Below are 19,178 nucleotides of genomic sequence, written 5' to 3'. Positions count from 1 at the left end.
ATGGCCGTAGTAGCTCCGCGCCATGTTGTAGAGTTTCTAGACACCGATGCGACGCATTTCGATCAATAACTTTGACGACCCCAGCAAAGATCGTCGCGCGAAGCCTCCTTGGTACGTACACCTCCGCGTTGGAGACGTTGACCCAATGTTTGTCTATGGATTGGTGCCACCAGGGCTCCATCCTGGTATGAAGAGTTAGAAAGTCCCCCGTCGACGTACCCATCCACCCTTTCAGGGCGGCATGGTAGCCTTTTTTTAATTCACTTGAGGGGTAACCCTGGTGTAACCCTCGCTGTCGAGTTGTTTTTGTTACAACAGGACGATAACTCGACAAAGCTCGATTATGTACAGGTTGCCTTCAACAGGAACAACATCTAGTTGCCTTTGTGAACCAGCCTTCTGAGCGCTAGGACGTGTTTCAGCGTGCAAGTAGCACTGTATCGCGAAAAACTTACCTTCTTCTACATATATGGACGTTTTTGAAGTATTGCTTTGGCACGAGCACCTTGAAATTGAGCGGTGAATCAGGCGTATGTTTGCCATCTATGATGACAGTGGTCAAAACGGCACGAATCGATCCCAAGCTAGATGACGATGTTACAGACTTATTCACTCCTACTCAGGGGTAGTAAGCATTCATATGCACCTACCCATAAAACCAAATAGGCTGTGCATCGATACTCGACTCAGAGGCATCCTCCGAAATCTCGCCTGATCGCAAGAGATGACCCGTGTTAATGGGTATTTGTTGCGTTTTCTCAGTCCCCGCTGCATTTCGAGATACCACAAAGCACTGGTTAGAATGCAAGGTTGTAAATTCTGAAGTTTGTAGAACCTTAACTACGTAATGCAGGTTGCCATCGTGTATTGCAATTTTCGCAATATACTGAATAATTTATTTGGCTGACCTCAGGATCTCCGCGGAATAATTTATTGTCGAAACAGCTAATGATGCTACTGCAACTGTATTTTCGGAGGCCTGATGCCAACGGTTGACTGTAAGTCGGTTAGTTCGCAGTTCGAAGAACTGTCGATTGGGGAAGGTTTTGGATGACATCGAACGACATTCACGCTACATCCGTAGCTTCCCCGCCTAGCGGATGCATCGAGCGACATTCATGCCACATGAAGCCGTTGATCTTCCTCAATCAATTCAGCGCTCGGATTGATAGATAGATAGATAGATAGATAGATAGATAGATAGATAGATAGATAGATAGATAGATAGATAGATAGATAGATAGATAGATAGATAGATAGATAGATAGATAGATAGATAGATAGATAGATAGATAGATAGATAGATAGATAGATAGATAGATAGATAGATAGATAGATAGATAGATAGATAGATAGATAGATAGATAGATAGATAGATAGATAGATAGATAGATAGATAGATAGATAGATAGATAGATAGATAGATAGATAGATAGATAGATAGATAGATAGATAGATAGATAGATAGATAGATAGATAGATAGATAGATAGATAGATAGATAGATAGATAGATAGATAGATAGATAGATAGATAGATGGATAGATAGATAGATAGATAGATAGATAGATAGATAGATAGATAGATAGATAGATAGATAGATAGATAGATAGATAGATAGATAGATAGATAGATAGATAGATAGATAGATAGATAGATAGATAGATAGATAGATAGATAGATAGATAGATAGATAGATAGATAGATAGATAGATAGATAGATAGATAGATAGATAGATAGATAGATAGATAGATAGATAGATAGATAGATAGATAGATAGATAGATAGATAGATAGATAGATAGATAGATAGATAGATAGATAGATAGATAGATAGATAGATAGATAGATAGATAGATAGATAGATAGATAGATAGATAGATAGATAGATAGATAGATAGATAGATAGATAGATAGATAGATAGATAGATAGATAGATAGATAGATAGATAGATAGATAGATAGATAGATAGATAGATAGATAGATAGATAGATAGATAGATAGATAGATAGATAGATAGATAGATAGATAGATAGATAGATAGATAGATAGATAGATAGATAGATAGATAGATAGATAGATAGATAGATAGATAGATAGATAGATAGATAGATAGATAGATAGATAGATAGATAGATAGATAGATGTGCAGTGTGCCGTTCCGCCAAGCTGGGGGTGAAAGACTTTCAGAAGTTCAAATGGGGTAGCCACGCGCGTAGAAAACCACGCTTCGCCACTTGCTGACCATTATCATACACACTTAAAAAACATGAAAGTATGCGTAATAGATCGCCTTACTGGTATTATAACGTCTCCAATTTATACTAGACCTCGAAGATGGTTTGGACCAGTTTTCGACACTAAAGTTTCTAAAGTGGCCTGAATCGACGATTACTTGATTCATTCCCTTTCTGGGCTTGCTCGCAGAACCGAAGCTTAACTTAAAAATTGGGCCTTCATTGGGCACTTGCTTGGTCGGCTTAGCCATAGTTTGTTTTTAATGTAAACCAGGTTTTCCAGTTTAGACATGAACGCGCGGGTTCTACAGACTACGACGAATGTATTCGGCAAGACGAAGTCTGGTAGACACGTCGTGCAATAAACAACAAGAAATTCGTCAGCCAATATGGGAAAAAAACTTTTCATTCTCTCACCGGCTACTTTCCATTTAGCGGGGATACATTGCATTCTCGACAGCTACATTGCATTTCCGATGGATTTATTTCATTCTTTACATTCGAAATGGCTGTTACATGCATTGCATGTAACAATTAGAAGGGCAGCATCAAAGCAAGTTTCTGGAACTTTAACCTAGCGTCATTTATAGCATTTCTGGTCTTTAAAGGTTCGGACAAGGTTCGCGGCAGGTTTAAGTACAGATGTCGTTATCATATATATTATCTAGGTGATTTAAGTACAGAAGCCGCTATCACATATTTTGCACCTAGGTGTGAAGCTTACCTTGCGAGGTTTGTCTGGCATGGCACAAAGCAATTTGCCATGCCACGCGAACCTCGACGCCGCTTCCACAACGATGATGAAGACAGCGAGGCGCACATGGACGCTCTCGCGCGATGCCTAAAAGGCCGAGAGCGCGCCCGAGTCCGGCTGATCGCTCGTCTGCGACGCCTCGACGAAGAAATCGAGGCGATGGAGCAATCCATGCACCGGCTCGCTCGCTACGGCATTGAGCGCGATCCAGCCCCAACGCCTCCGCCACAACAACAGTCGCCTGAGAGGCGCTCTCCACGAACTCCTGAGTTTGTCGAGACCTACGGAGACCGTGACGACGACCTGTTCGATTCCGACTAAGTCCCCTGCCAAATCGGATTGTCTGAAATTTTACGGGAGTCGTAACACGTCGTCGTTCCCGAGCAACTCGCCGGTGAAGAGACCAACACGACCGCAGCTAGCCCCGGTGGTCCAGACTTGGATGCACCTTCATCGCACGATGACAGCAGCGAGGAGGACCAGTACGAAGGCAGCGACAATAATTCGGACCCAGACGATTCGAACCAAGACCTGTCGTCGGAGATTTCAGAAAGCGAGAAGGCCGCCCCAACAGAACGACAAAGCCCAGCTATTGATGGGACGCTCGAACACCCAGTACGCTTTGAGTCTCTAGCCGAGGCTCGAGAACGCAAGATTCGCGCTGTCAAACAACAACAGTGTGACCAAACGTCTCTGGTGTACTTCTCATGTTGATTGCACAGCTGAGACACGTATCACTCTTGATCCCGACGGCAAGTTTCGGTTGTCGCGTAGTTGTATGCATACGGCAGTTGTGGCACCGATTGAGACGCAGCGGACGGGGATTCACAAGTCATTACTTCCGGAGATCGACGGTTGCTGCTGGGAGGCCAAGGTCCCAAAACGTGTTTGATCACCCTACGCATGAAGTACGATCACTCCGAAGAAGTTCCCACCTTGCTGCCATCAGCTTCTCAAGTCAAAAACAGAGCACACCGACTGCGAAGACGGGGGGATTTCGACATTACCACCTACGCTGATGTCACGGTTTGGGCGACGCCAAGACTCTGCACAACCCCAGCAGCATTTTTTGGTCATATGCGCTACAATCGCGAGCGGGACGCTAGGCGCATCGATCGCTAACACTTTGAGTTTCAAAATGAGCTCATAGTGCTGTACTGCTTCACCGAGTGGTGACACCTCGGTCGGAATCATCTTCACTTCGCGAAGGCTTTTTCGAACAGCTCCCCGAACAGTGGCAGGTCAAAATGGCGAGATGCTCGGGGTCACAGATGGAACATACAAGCTTCACTTCGGTGGTTGGACGCTTGTGTCTTTTGGCACATTTGGACTTCGTTACACCGCTTCGCACGCGTATCAACAGAAGTTTTACCCGATGGCATTCATGTTCGTCAGGACGGAGACCGCCTTTGCGTATACGAAGCTGTTTTCCGTATGCAAGCAACGGTGCCAAGAATGTTTCGGCGTGACACTGGACCTACAGTTTGGGTCATTGGACCACTCCACTTCAAATGCGAACACTTTCCAGACAGTCTGGTCGGAGATCAAGCTTCTCGACTGTTGGCCCCATCTCGACCGGAATGCTAGAAAGAAGAAAGCGTTGCTTGCAGAGTGCGACCGCTACAACAACATCATCAAGCCCCAGCTCGATTATTTGAGTCAATCGCGCTCGAAGCAGCAATTCGAGGCGCTTTCCGCACTCATTACTCAGAATTGGGACGAGTTTGGTGAAGGCGAGTATGCGGCGTGGCTAGACACGGAATATCTTACAGAGCCGTGGCACCCGTGGTTCTATACGGCCAGCGACGTTCCAGGAATTATTCCGAACCAGAATCCGATTGAATCGCACCACCACAGCATCAAGACTACTACAGTGAATCAGTTGCGGGCTTCAACAGGGCATGTGCTTGCGTCGACTCTACCGAAAATCCTGGTCGAGTGCGCGATGGAAATCGGGTCGGAGTCTATCCAGCACTTTGCCGCTGGACCCGTTTCCGCAGAGGTTCTAGAAGCTGGTGTACTCCTCTGCAACGACGACAACCATTTCCCGACTCACAAATGCAGAGCAATCCGCAACATCCAGACGTATTACTTCAACCAGAGATACTACATCGTCCGGGACGACAATGTGCATGGATTGAAGGTGAACGCGAGCCGAACAAAGACCTATGAGAGCTCGCTCAGCGGATCCCTCAAGGATGATGAAATTGTGGAGAATGTCCAGCTTCGATACCTCTCACTGCACAAGGTGACGGTGTTGGATCGACTTCCGTATGAGCACGACTGGAACTCTCCGTTGTGGTCCCTGGAGGAGATCAACACCATAAGTAGTGAGCACTTCGGGTGCTACGAACTAGGGACCGAGTAACCCGGACATTTGCCATTTTTCAATAAATGCAATATAACCCTTGTGAATGCAATAACACCATCGAAATGAAAACTAGCCAATAATAAATGAAAAACAAACTTTTTGACCATAAATGGAAAGTAGCCGCTAAAAGAATGAAAAAAAACCGCGCCCGCCAATATGAGTGCTGTTTTGTACTTCATAGTTTTATGACAGTTGACGCGTATTTTATGTCGTGTCACAGTATTTTCAAATTTTTACATAAGCTTATACGTTAGAATCGCCAGGTGTTAACCGCGCTGAAGGGCAAGATCGTATGCAACCCGAGAAAGTAGACTCCATCGAGATACACATTTTTTGTCGAAAAAATGCAGAAATGCAGCCCGGTTCACCTTGTTGTAGTAGCATGCATCGTATAGCTGGCTACTGACAACTACTGTAGGATCTACAACGTTGAGTTCAATGTTGGCCACACGTCCTGATGATGCTGATCGTGACCTAATCATAGCTTCCAATAAACTATACGGACATTATCACAGCACTACGCCGTACTTGTAATATGTTCAGAGCACTTAACATTGTACTTCGTTACTGACCCCATTGGCTTTGATACTATCGATCCGATCGAATGGTTACATCATCTCCTGTTCTCTCTTGTCGGAATCATACTCTTCCTCATTACATGAACTAACCTGTTTAAAGCTAGATTTGCACCACGACTGAAGAAACCATGGTGGTCGAGATGTACATGCAAATTCAACCGAATGAACCAAACACCCACCACTCTAACCGGCAAACGTTGCCCTCTAATAAAACACTATGCACTCTACGATGTATCGTAGAAGCATACTTTGTCAGGCCAACATGCATCGTCTATCGCCTGCTGGTAGTACAATCAAAAGTACTTTTGCGCTTAGATATTTAGTACTAAGTACTTTGAACAGTCCCGGACAAATGTACTTAGTACTATAGTAATAGTACTTCTACTAAAGTACTATCAAAGTACTGTTTACTATTGTACTGGTACACTCTGGTTACATGTATGACCTCCTCTTTCAGACACACTAAAAGATGATATTGCATATTGCAAATGTACTGACTGGTGATCGATTGACTTCCACATGCATAGTTCTATGAGCCGGTTGTCTACGAGACTGAAACCGATTAATTGGTCATGTAAATTTATCCTGGAAGAGGATCTCGGCAAGGTGAATTCCTGCACACTCATTGGAACGAGTCTTTGTGGATTGGCATGTGAGTACCCAACAAGACTTCCACGACAAATATTAAAGTTGTGCCAGCCAAGGTAGCTTGTTTGCTACTGTTGCTATTCTGTCGAACCCCTTTTAGGCAAAAACAAAACTATCTTGGGATTGAGAGGATACCATGTTGTCTGTATACGGTGTATCCGTATTTATGATGATTCCTTCTGAAACGCCTTATAACCCATACACAGCGGCAAGTAGAGCTTTAGCATATGCATTTATCAAGCGTAAACTAGCTAAAAAATGGCAGCTAGCCGATACGCTGGCAGAAGTTACGGCCTCTTAGTCAACTGCGCTTCGTTTAGATCGAGATTTTTAAGACATCTTTTGTTTTTGAATAATTTCTGAATGATTGATCAAGGCTTGATGTACATCGAGTTTTGTAGCATTTTATAGGTTCAAACTACCCCACCAAGCAAAAATCTTTGTTAGGTCTGACCGTGAGCTTGCAACAGACAAACCGACATCACCTTACCAGGTATGTACTCCCCGACTTGTGCGTTTGAAGCAGATGCAGCGTGTTCGAGCTGTAAATTTCACTACTGGCGAGATCAGCGCTACAAATTCGTCGATTTATTGCTGTTCGTCACGATGGCAGGTAGTCTCAGCGACATGCATCCATAATAGCGGTCTAATACAGGTACAAAACTAAAGAAGACTTCCAATATCTACCTCCTACACATCATCTTACACAGTAGATGCTGCGGCTGCGAAGCAGGCGCAGGGGATGCCTGTGAATACCACAATATTGATAATCTTAACCCCAGTGAGCCTGGCCGTAGGATAAAAGAAAGGATCAAAAGTTTAGCGCTTTTTACAGAAACGACTGCTGGGAAATACGAGTATCTGAAGCCACACACACACACAAAGCCTTTTCCTTCCTCTACAAGATACTAGTGTCCACTTGATGTCTCTCATTGTCCATCATTGCGAAATTGCCGCATGAAAAGTGTCTCTAACAGCTTATCAAACATCCAGATTTATCCTATCTGCTAGGATAAAAACCGCATTTAGCCTTGAGCTGAGTATTGGTCTGAATACCTCTACAATTTTATGCTTCGAAAGGTGGTTTTGTCAAATGCGACACGACCGATAAGATGGGAGACGCCTCCGATACAAACGCCAAGTCATTTTTTATCCTACGGCGGCCTCGCTAGGATAAAACGGCCTGTGTATGCCACATCAACAAAGGATTTGATCCTTTTTCGTAGGATAAATTTCACTGGGGTTAACGGGCAATTGCGCGCACGGAGTCTGCTCTTGGTTCTACTTTAAGTACTTCCTTGGCTACGAGATATCTGGCGATGTAAGCAAGCGTCGCAATTTTAATCTACGTTTATCTAGTACAGGTTGATTTGGTTTATTTTTCTTCGAATACAGGCTGTCTACTGGGCAAACCTCATCTAGAACTATTTCGGCGTACATTTACCTTCATTACCTCAAATGCTTCATGTAGCTGCTAACTGCGAAACCCCCTGGGTTCACCACCCGGGTCACCAATACAGGTTAACTGCGATCATACCGAGTTTCGTCGAGCTATGACATTTTAGGTTACGGTAGACGCGCACATACCTTACTGACTCGATAACAATCACTTCAGGTTCTTCGCGCGGTCTTTTGGTTCCTACGGAGCATGAAGTAGCCTCTGCTGCAGTGGAATCCACCACATGCCCGCCATTGTTGGGGCCAGCCGTATTGATGTTAGTGTTTTCGCAGGCTGTGCCAGTATGGATACTGTTGGCCGAGCTGACCGAGGTACCAGTTCCCCTAGAATCAACAGCCAGCAAGCGGTTGAGCTGGTGGATTTCAGCCTTAAATTTGTGCAGGTCTTGGCTTCTCTGGGTAAACTTGCCGGCTTGCTTGGTGACAAGAACATACGCATCTCGCCCTCGGCCACCTACGATCATCTTGAGCGGTGCTCTGATCTTCGCCTGCAGGAGCGCCATTCGACGATGTGCCTCATCAAGACCCTGGAAGCAACGCACCTGGTACGAGGTGTTGGGGCCATCGAGAAATGTTGCCATTCCAGCTGCACCGACGAAGTTCATGTCGACAATCTCCCACGCGAATGGTTTCTCTGTCTGCGCATCCTGATCCATCAACCATTGACGACGTTGCGAAGCCATGGTAGCAAGCACCGCACGATGTTCCGGTAAGCTGGATGCACCGACGCATTTGGAAAGAGCTTCCACTGCAGGACCGATCATCTTCGCTTCCAACCACGCGAATATGTTCCCAACATCACGAAACACCTGCGGACTTGTGCATGCCATGGCATGCTTCCACAGTAAGCCCACGTCACTTGAAGCCATGAGTTCCCCTGGACTCGTCCCAAACGCAAAGCCTGCTTTTTGAACGGCAGTGATTGTAGGAGCTGTTCTTACGGAAGAGACGTCGATGAGTGCATCTGCGAGCAGCAAAGCCAGCGCCAAGCACCCTGAGGACGACATGCTGTCGAACGCTCGCACAATTGGCGCGCTTACGCCTTCCCAACCAAACTTGCGCACGATAGAAGCAAGGAACGGGACCAGCTCTCGCTTTTGCCCAAGACGAGCAAAATATTTCCGGAAAAACACATCCACCAGCAACACTTCGTTGGACTCGGAAATTGCCTTGTAGAGATTTTGACAGGCCGCCAAAGATACTGGAGTTTTGATTGCCGTTTGGACACTTCGGTTGGTAGCTTGATTTCCAAAATCTTGAGCCGCGCACCCGTACAAATCGTTCGTGGAGGCGTTGATCGCACTGACTGTCGGTATCCCTGCACCCGTTTGGTTATATTGATTGGCCTGATATCGTAAAAGCATTCGAAGGCGGGCCAATTGGACAGGGGCGTCCATGAACACAGAGTTGGCAGCGGCCATTTCTCCCATGAAAACGTGCGTATTCTTGATGTCGACAACCTTCGGCCATCCAACAACAGCAAAACGCTCGTATCTGTAGACAAACTCTCCCTCTCTGTTGCTCCAAAGCTGGCTCAAGGTTTCATTCCCAGGGTTCAGGAAGTGCAAGTCTGTGGTCCAATTCACCGGAGTTGAAATGCTATCACCAAGGGGTTCCCCTCGAATCGTATACCACGTGGCGCTTTCCACGGCTTTTTTCTGGTCCCATATCCCAAACGATCCAAGCATTCCGTACTGAAGACGAGCGACATAAAGCCTCAGCTGCTTTCCGGCGGCGCAATGGCATTAGCCGCAGTCAAGCAGGCAATCCGATCTCGATCCGCGTTTGGCTGGTCGCCCGTACTATCGGCCGAGAAGTCCTGCAACTGAAAACCTCTCGACAAAATGAGCGCAATTCTTGAATTCCAGTCGTCGATGTTGTCGTTCAGAACCGTTCTAACCGCCATACATTCGTCCTTGACTGCCATGAGTCCTAAATCATCGTGCAGCTTTGTAATGGACACCGCTAGCTCCATCCGCAGCAAATCAAAACCGTTATTTCCCCGAATAAACGGCAGCTCCGGGGGCAAGCACAGCGAGTACACCAACATCAAACTGAATTCACTCGTCATCTCTTCCACCGTACGAAAGGCGCCAGCAGTATACAGCGCATAATGTGGCTTGAAAGCTGTCATCCCCTTGTTCTTTCCCAGCGTGTATCGAAACTGATTCTTCGTCCCTTCTTCATGCACCACCAAGTCTCTACCAGTACACCTCGACGGTAACTGCACCACCAGTTTTGCAATACACCGGTCATTTTCGTCCGGATCTTGCTCCAGCTGCAAACTTCCTCCACACTTAATCACCATCAACTTGGTCAGCACAATCTCCATCACAACCCCATTGTACCCCATCCTCGTAGCCGAAATGTCCACCAAGTCCTCCAGCCCTGCCTGCCACTCCGGGTTCCTCATCTCCACCTGCTCACCCGGCAACACCCACACCGTCTCAGTCTCCTTCTGGCAACACTTCAGTAAACTCTCACAATTGTCTCGCTGCAGCGGCAGTGCAATAAAATCATCCTGTCCCTTCACAGCAGCCCCAGGCATGACCGGCAGCGTCTTGGCTTCCCCTCCGAAAGAATATTCCCCCGCCTGGTGTGTCACTTGACCCAGCAACGCGCTGATGCGTTGGCAGACCTCCCCCTTGGGCGCGAGGACGTCGTCTGGGCCTCCGATATCGTAAAAGGGCCACGAATACGCCGGACTAGCGCTGGCGTTGGGAGCGGAGACGGCGGCAGCGCTTGGAACGCCGTAGAGCTGGCTGAACTGACCCGCGTAGCTGCCCCAGTTGGCGGCGAGCGCGGCGCTGAGATGTCCGAGGTGTTCAGCTTCTCGCTCGAGGCCTGTGAGCCCCGCGTTCGAGCTGAGGTGGCGGTGCTTCACCATTCGGTTGACGCTCTTGCTGGAAGATTGAGGATTGAAGTTGCGTTTCGTTGTAGGGTTTCGTTGTACAAAACATATTAGGCAATGAGAGGCCTTGCAATTGCGCGCGTCGCAGATTTTCTATCGTAATGAAGCATTACGAACTGACTAGGGCGAGGAGACATCAAATAATGGCCAATAGAGCCGTGCGATAGCTCTACTGCACTGATCCCGCTATTCTGCTCTTGCACTCTTCTACGTGGCTGCAAAACTGAATATAAAAAAACTGTAGGCGGTATGAGCCTAATATCGTGACCAAAATGTGCTAGGCTTAGCTTCGTTTTTTTTCTTCCAATTTGCCTCATTAGGCCTGCAGGCATCAATGTTCATCAATTCAGATGGAGTCTCCTGAAAAAGCGACATCAACAGTGAGTTATTTTCTATAAAAATAATAGACGTGGAATTCACTTCACGCCACGCACCCCTAAAGAATGCAAAACCAGCCTTTTTGCATCCGGTGTATTCGGTGGCCATGCGTCTTGATCATTAATCTAGTACTTCAGTAAGAACAGTTCTGTGCATCCATCAGAAAAGTTGCGACCTGATCCATTGCCTAAGTGACTTTGGAGCGGAAAGCCGCTTTCAAATGGCGTGCCACAAGACAGATCAACTCGGCTTTATGTCCCAGTGGTTGTATTCTGGGCTGATCGCCACGTCAGGGGCACAACAATGTTTGTAAAGATTAAGCTTGATCTACGGCGTTTGCTGACCACGGGGCGACAACAGAAATATATGAACTTTTAGATGACTCCATAATAATTACACCAACTTGGCTCCAGCGGATCCACTTATGTAGTCAACGCACAAGCACGTGTGCTCATTAATCTTTCGCATTTCTCCTACAGTAGATGTATATCAACGAAGGGCGATCACTTCTCACACGAACACGCTTTCGTCAATTGATCTGCTAGCATTATTTTTTTCCTTTTTGGACCTGACTGCTTCTTGCTTGATGAAAGTGTTCGCTGACCCCAGAAAAATACTTCGGAGTAAATGCTTAGCCGGTAGCTGCTGTCGGGTCATCTTCTCGCAGCCTCTTCTTGCCGATTGTTGTTAGCCCTCGGAAGCGGGCACTCAGCGTTGAGGCATTATTGTGGCGGTTTTCAGCGTTGGTATCAGGATGTTCTGCTGGCAACTCTGCACGTGTCGTCGGGCGAAGAACAACAGCCGGATTCCTGAGGTCACCACCACCAATGCTGGGAGACTTGTCAAAGTTTGAGAGGCGACCACTCCGAACTGCGTTATCGCCTCTGGGACTGCGGAATCCTTCTTGAGCAACTTTCCCACCGGTTTCTTCATGTTTGGTTCCAGAGGCAGGATTTCCAACTAGAGCAGGCTCGTTTTGCTTTACTTGCGCGACAGCACTTGTTGATGAGCGAGTGGTGGCACGATCACTAGCCTGTACAGTGCCGGCGGTGCTCGACTGGATGATCCTCGCTTTCGGGGAAATTGGTATGGGTAGATACAGGATGATGAACTACCCGCCACTTCATTTTCACTGGTTGAACGTGCAGACGATTCATCGTGGTTGTTCTCATTACTTGTATGAGCGTTGGCACCAACAGGTTAGGCGCTGCTACCTTGTGACTACAGCCTTGTAGACCCAGAGTCACTTGTCATTCGTGTAGCACTGCCCAATTCACACGCATGGCGACAACTAACACTGCTGTCACTGCTGCTACTGTGGTGGGGCACGCTTGAGCTACTTGTTTGACCTGTACTTGCCGTAGCGATAGCGTCCTCAAGGCCAGAGTTCTGTACGTTGATATGACTTGAATCGACGCACACGGTATCATCCACTCGAGAACGGGGAGCAATCGTTCTCTTATTGCCTCCACATGCACTGTTAGTCACTTCACTGGAATCAGCCGAGGGTTTTCTGACCAAAGGTGTTGCTCTGCCAGTAGTGATGTCTGTCTTGGCATTCAGGACAGTAGCGGGTTTGATGGCCGGCACGACTAAAGCCATCAGCTGGTTTAGTTGACAATGCTCCGCATTGTACTCTGGTAGTTTCCCTCGTCTTGGATCGAACATACCACTGGTCTTCGTGATTCGAACAAACGCGTGGACCCCTCGTCCTTCTGAGGTCATACTGAGGCATGGCTTTATCTTGGCTTGGAGGAGAGCCACGCGACTTCGGGCTTCAACAATGCTTTGAAGCCCCGGATCTCACACGACGCATTTGGTCCTTTCAAAAATTGTATGAGCTCCGCAGCATTGGGAAAGTTACTATCCACAACTTGGCACGTAAACGGCTTTTGAATATCCGCAATCTCAGCTGCCAGCCATTCGCGACGCCGGCCAATGATCATTGCGAGAATGAACCGTTGTCCATGCGGACTAGCCCCGCTTACCAGCTCGGAGAGCCCACTTACAACAGGTCGAAGCAGCTGACCATCCATCTTCTGGAAAATCTCTGCGATGTCATGCAGCGCTTGTGGCCTTCCACACGCAGCGGCATGTTTCCAGATTGTTGCTATATCCTGCGAGCTCGCAAATTCACTGGCGCTGGTGGTGCCACACTTTAGCCTTCTTGATTACAAATATCGTGAGCGCTGTTTGAGTGGAAGAGTTGTCTTTCAGCAGTTCTAGCAATGTCAAAGCAAACCCCATCGCCTCCTCACAAGAGAGTTGATCGACAGCTTTTTCAATACACACCCCGACCGATTCCCACCCAAAAGCACGCACCAAAGTGGCAGTATTTGAAACCAGCTCCCGCTTTTCCTTCAGACGAGGAAAACATGTTCCGAAAAACGTGGCAACAAGACTGGCATCGTTTGACTCGGCAACGGCTCTACATAGGCCTTGACAAAGTTGTAAAGACAAGGGACGCCCCGCAGACAGTTCAGGGTTTCTGTTAGTCGACGCATACCTGTATCCGACAGCGTACGGGTATTCAGATCCATATGAACTGCGAGGATTTGTAGTCTTCTCTGTGTGCTGTTCGCTCTCACATTGAAGGAAAGCTTGTAGATCTGAAAGATCAACAGGTTGACCAGCCAAGACCGCATTCGCGGCAGAAACTTCACCTATCCAGGAAAACTTGTTCTTGATGTCGGAGCAAACTGGCCATCCTACCACAGCAAAGCGCTTATATCCCCGAGATGGACCCGAATCATCACTGCTCCATAACTCACCTAGAGTCTCGTCGTCAGAATTCAGAAAGTTTACTTTGGTACTCCAGTTGAACGAAGTATCTCCAATTTTTTCCCCGTGAACTCCAAACCATGAAGTCCTCTCTCCTGCTTCCACTCCACGCTAATAATCTTCACCCTGATAACAGAGGCGAACAACATAAAACTTCAATTGTTTCCGGGGAGGCAGAAGCTCATTCGCAGCGACCAGCAGCTGAACACGAGAACGATCCAAGTCCGTTAGACACTCCACTCCATTTATCTCGATCTCCTTCTCATCGCAGGACTAAACGAGAACAAGAGCAACTGTCTCTGCCTTCGATGAGTTTAAACTTTTCTCACTCGAGATCGTCGCGCAGCCTTTCATCGAGTCCTCCGCTGCTATGATCTTCGTTATGACTTCAGACAGCTGAACTTGTTGCAGACAGCTTGTACTTCTGCCGCTAAAAGACGGTAACTCTGGCGGCAAGCAGAGCGAATACGCTGCGACCAATACATATCCACTCGTCACTTCTTCAACGGCAACGTATGCACCAGTCGGATATACCACAAATTGCGGTTTGAATTCCGCCGAGCCATCTTCTTTCCCCAAAACATACTGGAAGCCCTCCACACCAGAGTGGTCGTTCACAATGAGGTCTCCTCCGGTGTACACCGACACCACACACCTCCCCGTTGAATCATTAGCCTGCTGTCTGCTCAGACTCCCTCCCTTCCCATACAGCAGTAGCATCGTCAACACCGGCACGAGGGCCACGCCAGTAAACCCCAACTTCTCCGCGCACAACTTGCTTAAACTGTGGATGCCTTGGCCCCACTCGTGGTTCTTCATCTCCACTTGAGCAGGCTTCAACATCCACAAATTGTCCTTCACCACAGCCCCCACCGCCTTCAACCGGGCTGCGTTCTCTTCTCTCAGTGGCAGCGAAACGCAGCCGACGCCGTTGACACTGAGGCCTGGCAGACCAGGCAGCATCCCAGCTGTCTCCCCAAAAGAGTTGAGGTCTTCGGTTGGATCCGCCACGTTGACCATCAAGTGACTCATCTTCTTGAGAAGATCGCCTCTGGGTTCCAGCACGGCGGTCGGCGCCCCGACATGGTAGAACGGCCAGTGGCAGCGCTCTTCCTCTTCATCTTCTTCGTCTTCGCTCTCCCCACTGCCGTAACGTTCACTGTCACCTTCGCTGCAGCTGTCGCCCGTAGTAGAACGACATGGTGTCCTTCCTGTTTACTCTCCGATTTTGAAGAGTGAGAGATTGGCTGAAAACACTTTTTGTTGCATGGCTATGCAAATCATGTTGAAGTTGGTCGGTTGAGCCAATCACGGTTTTTTCACTAAGATCTAGCCAATAGAAACGACGCTAGGATAAAATGGAACCACCTCCTAGTGTGTCATTATCGAATCTGCCTGACATGACGGAAGAGTTGCAAGGCTTGGTGGCAGCGTACTGGCCCTTCCGAGACGTCCTGGACCCGGACGACAGCGAGTATGCGCCCAGAGAAGCGTCGTGTGTGAAGATCAGCGACGCGTTGGGTCGCATCGGGGAAGCCAACTCCGGGTTGTACGCGTTTCGGGGCTCGGATTGCGACCTCCCCGCTCTACCTGGCCTGGTAGTACGAGACGCCGGTGTGATTCCCCTCCCATTGGCCGAGAGCTTCGCCCGGTGTCTTCTGATCGATGCACGCAGGTCGATCAGTACCGGCAGACCAGGTGTGGATGAAGAACCCGGAATGGAATCACAAAATGGGGGACCTCGGGGCGTCGGTGGGGGAGAAATTGGGCTTCCAGGACGCGCTGCTAGACGTTATTCTGTCCAAATTGATGGTGTTCGGACCAGGTAGTCGCTTGGACAAGTGGGTGGATCATGTAGAGGAGGAGGACGTGGTGGCGACTCTGGTGGTGCAGCTGCCGTCGTTGCATGAGAGAGGGGAGCTGATGGTATATGACGACGAAGACGCGGCCAAGAAGTACGCATTTGATTTCGAGAAGTCGACGGGCACTGCGGCTTTCAAGCCAAGCTATGCGGTGTATGTGGTGGGCACGGAGTATGAAGTGACCGAGGTGAAGAGTGGATACCGAGTAGTTCTGGTGTACTCGATACGCTTACCGCCGGATGAAACGGCGGATGTGGAAAATCGGTCGAGGAGATTTGTGCAAAAGATGCTGAAAGATGCTGTTGCAGAGTTTAGTGGGTCGAATGAGGCTTTTGCGCTCCTGCTGAAGAACAACTACGGCGGTTTTGAGGCGTTTGAAGCTCGACAGGAGGAGCATCTGGCTGGTGTTGACCATGCTAGGTTCCAAGCGCTGCTAAAAGCCAACAATCTGGTTCCTCATGACAAGAGGTTAAAGTTTTATATCTCCAACTTGACGCACACTGCAAGCGTAGTAAGATACCCCGGTGGTGATGGTAGTACAATGTACCGCTCGTATCCACGCATTCAAGCAAAACGAAATGGTGCTGTGGGTACGTGGTGGAGAATCAAGGAGAAGTTTGAGGCAACGGTGTGGCTCTCGGCGAAGGATGGCATCGTGCCTGATTGGGATAGTGATAATGCTGCAGACTCGACTTTGGAGTGGACGTCACAACTCAACTTCTTGAATCCAGATCACGTATCGCCACGAGAAATATGGAGAGAGCACGCTTGCTGTAACATTTCCGATGCCGGGCAGTCAATTGAGTACGAAGCGTATGCATTGGTTAGCTGGCCAATCGCCGTTAATCTGGAGAATGTGCTTAAGTTCATCGGAGACAATGCTGCGTTGGAGACTGTTCTAGCCGATGTTCCCGTTAGCACCGCAAACTGAGGGAATTTATGAATATGGCATCTGGCCAGCAGCAGGAAAATAACGACGTCTCGGACACAATCGTTTCCCAGTACACGAAATTCTGTCGCAATCTGTGCAAGGCCATAACGGCAACAGGCGATGTGGAGCTAGCCTGGCTGTTTATCATTCGATACTTCGACCGCGTCCAAAGGAAGGGGCTACTTGCCGACTTTCTGGGCGAACTCTTGGAGAAGCTTGGTTGGATTGCTGTTCATGAGCCAATCACCAACGCCATTAACCGAATGGCCCCCTTTGAAGCCATGGAATTTGTGCTTGAGATGACCGAGTATTTGAGCGACGAGGATGCCGTTAGTACCATGAGACTGCTTGCTGTGTCCAAGGCCCAGCAGATACCTATCCTGGCGCTGGCTGCATCCCGATCGATTGGACAGTTGTGGAAGGCGGCTACAAGATTTAAAGACAAGAGCTTATTCCCCGTCATCGAAAGTCTGTTTCAGCGAATGGAAACAGATGCAATTGGTCCTGTGGTGGGGGTGATCGCGCGAACGGTGGACACCAGCACATCACCCGAAGGACGTGCTGTCTCAACCTCACTACTCTCAAGACGGCGTCGATGGCTACAAGACGAAGTGTCACGGCTGAAGTCTTGGGAAATGCCCGAGGCTGAGTTTCCTGGGCATGCAGGAGTGGAGGCATTTCTTCGTGGACCAAAGGCCTCGTTCGTGATCAGTGGGTTCTCTGACATCATGGGAGCGGAAAAGTTTATCACATATCACCAGTCTCAAACGAAGCAAAGTGTGTCATATATCATGACAGCACACGGCAGTGGGATGAACGCCATTGTGATTGTCACGAAGACGCGCGAGCATCATCACCCGTCGAAGCACGAACTTGATGAATTGACGGCAGAGCTAACACGCCTAGCTCAGATCTGCCCACTTGCTTCTGCCGGTGTAGAAGTCAGTGGTTATAAACGGCCTCGAACGGAAACATCCAGCGATGAACCATCAGGGTCGAAACAGCGACGAGAACGGACGAGTGAAGATTTCATGGGATCTTCTGGAAGTTTAATGCAAGCCAAAGGCATGCCAGCAAGTGACGGCAATGTGCCGCCATCAGCGTGAGGTCTACAACACCTATTTCTTGTTGCAGATGCTCGGATGTTCTCGCTTTTCCTGTGCACTTGGTCTAAATGTACTGTAGTAGTTTGAATTGCATGAACTCCAGTTCATTGGCAAGCTACTCGAGTTTTACAGCGACTTCATCCCTTTTTTTTCTACTGTGAGGCCATTCTGCATTTTTGACACTGTTGCCTTTTCCTTACTCGAGACCACAAGTTTCCTCAGCATATCGATCTCTTCTTGGTATGAAGACAAGTTTTCCTTCCTGAAATCATACTCGCCGCCATTTTTCGTTACTCCAACATGTGCATCTTGCCCTCTTCCGCTTGCTGTAATCGTAAGGGGTGCTTTCACCGTTTTGAGGAGGGTTTCGACCCGAGCTCGAGCTTCTGCGATTCCCTTAAACCCATCAATCCGGTAACAGCGGCCTGGGCTATCGAGGAATTTAGCAAGCTCGACAGCACCAGGGAAATTGGCGTCACGGAATTCCCATGTGAATGGCTTCTCGATTTCAGCTACTTCATTCGTCACCCATTCGCAACGTCTTGTAGCGAGCCAAACTAGAGTTGTGTAGGGCTCCGGAAAAGTAGTCCCATCTGTACACTTAGCAAGCATCTTGACAATGTGGTCGAGAGCTACTCCGTTCAATCCTTTGAGTAGTTTTTCCACGTCGTAAAACAACTGATGATTGCTAGAAGATACGGCAAGTTTCCAGAGCAGTCCGACATCATCGCACAACGCGAGCGCTTTAAGCGACGAACTGGATGCTGACGCTTGCTCAATCAAAAATGTTGTCACTGCGGTACGAGCTGCGGGATTGTCCGATAAAATCTCTGCAAGCCCTAGCGCGAATCCCAGTCCATCTCGGAACGGTAGCAGCTTGATGTACCCGAGGATTGCAGCGCCCACATTTTCCCAGCTCATTTTTCGAACAAGCACGGCAATGGTTGGGGCTAGCTCTCGTTTGGTTTTCAGCCGGGACAAGTACTTCTTAAGAAACAGATCAACAAGTGCGGCATCGCCCAGGTCGCCGATAGCTGTGCACAAGTCCTTGCATTTCCATGCCATTTTCAGAGGTTTTCCATACCAATAGGATTAATTGCATTCCAGCCGGAGGAATTGCATTCCACATGGATGAATTGCATTCCACCCGGGCGAATTGCATA

The 19,178-nt window shown here is 48.2% G+C and overlaps 7 protein-coding genes across 7 annotated transcripts; 3 read left to right on the top strand and 4 right to left on the bottom strand.

Moving 5' to 3' along the window:
* Positions 1-64: 64 nt before the first annotated feature.
* Positions 65-325, bottom strand: PHYSODRAFT_448404 (hypothetical protein; the record flags this gene model as incomplete). The annotated part of the gene is made up of 1 exon (XM_009517025.1): positions 65-325. A coding segment is annotated over one exon (261 nt), but the record flags the coding sequence as incomplete, so codon positions are not given.
* Positions 326-3,000: 2,675 nt separating this feature from the next.
* PHYSODRAFT_321743 (hypothetical protein) lies at positions 3,001-3,312 on the top strand (the record flags this gene model as incomplete). The annotated part of the gene is made up of 1 exon (XM_009517024.1): positions 3,001-3,312. One exon carries the CDS (start codon positions 3,001-3,003, stop codon positions 3,310-3,312), a length of 312 nt encoding a protein of 103 aa, XP_009515319.1.
* Positions 3,313-4,375: 1,063 nt separating this feature from the next.
* On the top strand, positions 4,376-5,359 carry PHYSODRAFT_471325 (hypothetical protein; the record flags this gene model as incomplete). Its single annotated transcript, XM_009517023.1, has 1 exon — positions 4,376-5,359. The coding sequence occupies one exon, from the start codon at positions 4,376-4,378 to the stop codon at positions 5,357-5,359; it is 984 nt and encodes a 327-aa protein (XP_009515318.1).
* Positions 5,360-8,415: 3,056 nt separating this feature from the next.
* On the bottom strand, positions 8,416-10,399 carry PHYSODRAFT_472928 (hypothetical protein; the record flags this gene model as incomplete). The annotated part of the gene is made up of 6 exons (XM_009517022.1): positions 8,416-8,510; positions 8,573-8,855; positions 8,901-9,301; positions 9,371-9,770; positions 9,968-10,216; positions 10,277-10,399. The coding sequence occupies 6 exons, from the start codon at positions 10,397-10,399 to the stop codon at positions 8,416-8,418; spliced, it is 1,551 nt and encodes a 516-aa protein (XP_009515317.1).
* Positions 10,400-11,966: 1,567 nt separating this feature from the next.
* On the bottom strand, positions 11,967-15,317 carry PHYSODRAFT_293687 (hypothetical protein; the record flags this gene model as incomplete). The annotated part of the gene is made up of 7 exons (XM_009517021.1): positions 11,967-12,446; positions 12,632-13,110; positions 13,143-13,452; positions 13,493-14,106; positions 14,242-14,389; positions 14,600-15,260; positions 15,283-15,317. The coding sequence occupies 7 exons, from the start codon at positions 15,315-15,317 to the stop codon at positions 11,967-11,969; spliced, it is 2,727 nt and encodes a 908-aa protein (XP_009515316.1).
* A 199-nt stretch (positions 15,318-15,516) lies between these two features.
* PHYSODRAFT_321740 (hypothetical protein) lies at positions 15,517-18,015 on the top strand (the record flags this gene model as incomplete). Its single annotated transcript, XM_009517020.1, has 4 exons — positions 15,517-15,730; positions 15,792-16,446; positions 16,582-16,714; positions 16,939-18,015. The coding sequence occupies 4 exons, from the start codon at positions 15,517-15,519 to the stop codon at positions 18,013-18,015; spliced, it is 2,079 nt and encodes a 692-aa protein (XP_009515315.1).
* A 126-nt stretch (positions 18,016-18,141) lies between these two features.
* Positions 18,142-18,936, bottom strand: PHYSODRAFT_293685 (hypothetical protein; the record flags this gene model as incomplete). Its single annotated transcript, XM_009517019.1, has 1 exon — positions 18,142-18,936. The coding sequence occupies one exon, from the start codon at positions 18,934-18,936 to the stop codon at positions 18,142-18,144; it is 795 nt and encodes a 264-aa protein (XP_009515314.1).
* Positions 18,937-19,178: the final 242 nt, after the last annotated feature.

This window comes from Phytophthora sojae (genome assembly GCF_000149755.1).
Source record: "Phytophthora sojae unplaced genomic scaffold PHYSOscaffold_1, whole genome shotgun sequence".
In the NCBI taxonomy this organism is placed as follows: Eukaryota; Oomycota; class Peronosporomycetes; order Peronosporales; family Peronosporaceae; genus Phytophthora; species Phytophthora sojae.
Note: the sequence above shows the minus strand (reverse complement) of the source record. Positions and strands in the feature narration are given on the sequence as shown.